At 41.3% G+C, this 2,331-nt stretch overlaps 1 protein-coding gene across 1 annotated transcript in view; it reads left to right on the plus strand.

Annotated features, from left to right (window-relative positions):
* Nucleotides 1–2,331, plus strand: part of LOC101849075 (inter-alpha-trypsin inhibitor heavy chain H2) — a gene marked incomplete at its 5' end in the record, with an annotated part of 33,711 nt that overhangs the window by 9,781 nt on the left and 21,599 nt on the right. Inside the window, 1 exon segment of the mRNA XM_013086408.2 lies at nt 1,209–1,262. Within this exon segment, the coding sequence (XP_012941862.1) occupies nt 1,209–1,262 (54 nt within the window).

A 2,331-nucleotide genomic window follows, 5' to 3' on the forward strand; every position in this document is an offset into this window, starting at 1 on the left:
ACATGGCATTTGTTGGAAAGATGACAAAGCAAATTGTTGGTGAGGGACTTATGTTTGTGTCTGGGTGTGTGTCTGAGTGGGTGTCTGTGTGTGTTAGTGTGTCTGTGTGTGTTTGTGTGTCTGTGTGTGTTTGTGTGCGGAGAGGGCAAAGAGTATGACGTTCTAGGAACGACTCCAACAGACAGCAGCCATACAATGTGAGGGAAATATGTCACAGTTGACCACTGAAACGTGGGACGCTCACTGTTAACAATAATCAGGAAAAATTACAAATACAGTTTTGGGGACACCTGAATAAACATAAAGGTCTTGAACATCTAGTTCTCACTGGCAAAATCGAAAGCAAACGAGGCAAGGGTAGGCCCAGAGCAACCTACGTAGGGAACCTAAACAAATAGGTAACGGGGAAAGATAAGGGAATCGTAGCTTTTTAAGAGCATCCGAGCAAAGGAATGAATGGAGAACCACGATCGCCGATGTCTGTCGCAGATCTGGCGCTAGATTATGATAATGATGACCACTGAAACAGCTCTATCTTACACGCGAAAAACTTGAGTTCAATTCCCACATAGAGGTTGTCCTTCCCCTTAAAAAACAGCCCTTCTAGGTTATGGGTGAGAGGTATTATTCTCGCAAAAGTGAAGATAAAGTTCGGTTTATATTCTGTCATTCAAGCTTTCGCATATCAGAGGAAATTATTCGTTTCACCCATTCATAAATGAACCCAGTGATATTACTGATAACAACCTACAATGTGGAACCCACGAGAACAACATATGTACAACTTACACTACTTTGTTATGGAAAGTTTGTCAAACAGTATAAAACGTTTTTATTAATATTCCAGATGTGTGTGTCATTTGTAATGTATGTCATTCTCAAGGAAGCCTCTCGCATAATTTGCAAAATGTGTACTGTGTGTGCTTCATGTGATGTGGGGCAATGACCTTAAATACTTAACAAAATATCTACTTTCCTACCTACCTACCTACCTACCTACCTACCTGCCTACCTACTCAACTACTTAGCTACCTATTTACCTACCTACCTGCCTACCAACCTGCCTGCCTGCCTACCTACCTGCCTACTTACCTGCATACCTACCTACCTAACCAACCTACCTACCTACCAAACTACCAACCTACCTACCTACCTCCCTAACTGGGTTAAAAGAGGTATATTTTTCTCCTCGACTGCTTTCTCTACAGAGACTTCCCCGAGGGCGCCTGCACTGTGGCGTGTGAGAAACATTCAAGTCTTGGGTAAGTCATTGGTGGTGAGGGTGGAAGATGTCTCTTGAGTTACAATATCCTAGACAGGGCACTGTCGTGGCCGCCTGTATATTTTTGTTGTACTATCCTGGACCGGGCATTGTCATGGCCGCCCATAGATTTGAATCATATCCTGGACTGGGCACTTTCATGACCGCCCATAGAATTGATTGGTGATGTCCTTGATCGGGCACTGTCATGGCCGTTGCTCTTTGCTCTCTATAAAAACTTCACTGCTTTGGTACCATGGTGCACATCGTGGGCTCCCAAATGAAAGGTTTCACTCCAGTCGTGCTATAACTGTTTTGCGCACGCAACCTTTCCTTCTTTTCCCTTCGCTTGGTTCCCTGTAATCACAAACAAACAAATAAATAACACATAAACAGATTCGCAATTAACACAAATAAACACATAAATAGATTCACAATGAACTCAAACAAACACATAAATAGATTCACAATGAACTCAAACAAACACATAAATGAATTCACTATAAGCACAAATAAATAATAAATAGATTCAATGTAAACAAAAGTAAACACATAATAAATAGATTCACTATGAATACAGACAAACACATGAATAGATTCACTACGAACACAAACACATAAATAGATTCACTATGAATACAGACAAACATATGAATAGATTCACTACGAACACAAACACATAAATAGATTCACTATGAACACAAACAAGCACATAGATTCACTACGAACAGAAATAAACACATACATAGATTCACTATGAACACGAATAAACATATAAATAGATTCGAATATATCTGCCCGTGCCAGGGTCTACTAATTAACCTAGCCGAAATCTCATGTATGACTGTACACAAAGCCCCCGTCTGTCTGTCTGTCTGTCTGTCTGTCTCTGTGTGTGTGTGTCTGTCTGTCTGGGTGTCTGTCTGTCAGTCCGTCTGTCTCTCTCTCTCTCTCTCTCTCTCTATCTCTCTCTTTTTTTTTCTCTCTCCCTCTCTCTCTATCTTTCTCACTCGCTCACTCACACACACACACACACACACACACACACACACACACACACACACACACAC

Source organism: Aplysia californica, unplaced genomic scaffold, assembly GCF_000002075.1.
Source record: "Aplysia californica isolate F4 #8 unplaced genomic scaffold, AplCal3.0 scaffold00464, whole genome shotgun sequence".
Lineage (NCBI taxonomy): Eukaryota > Metazoa > Mollusca > Gastropoda > Aplysiida > Aplysiidae > Aplysia > Aplysia californica.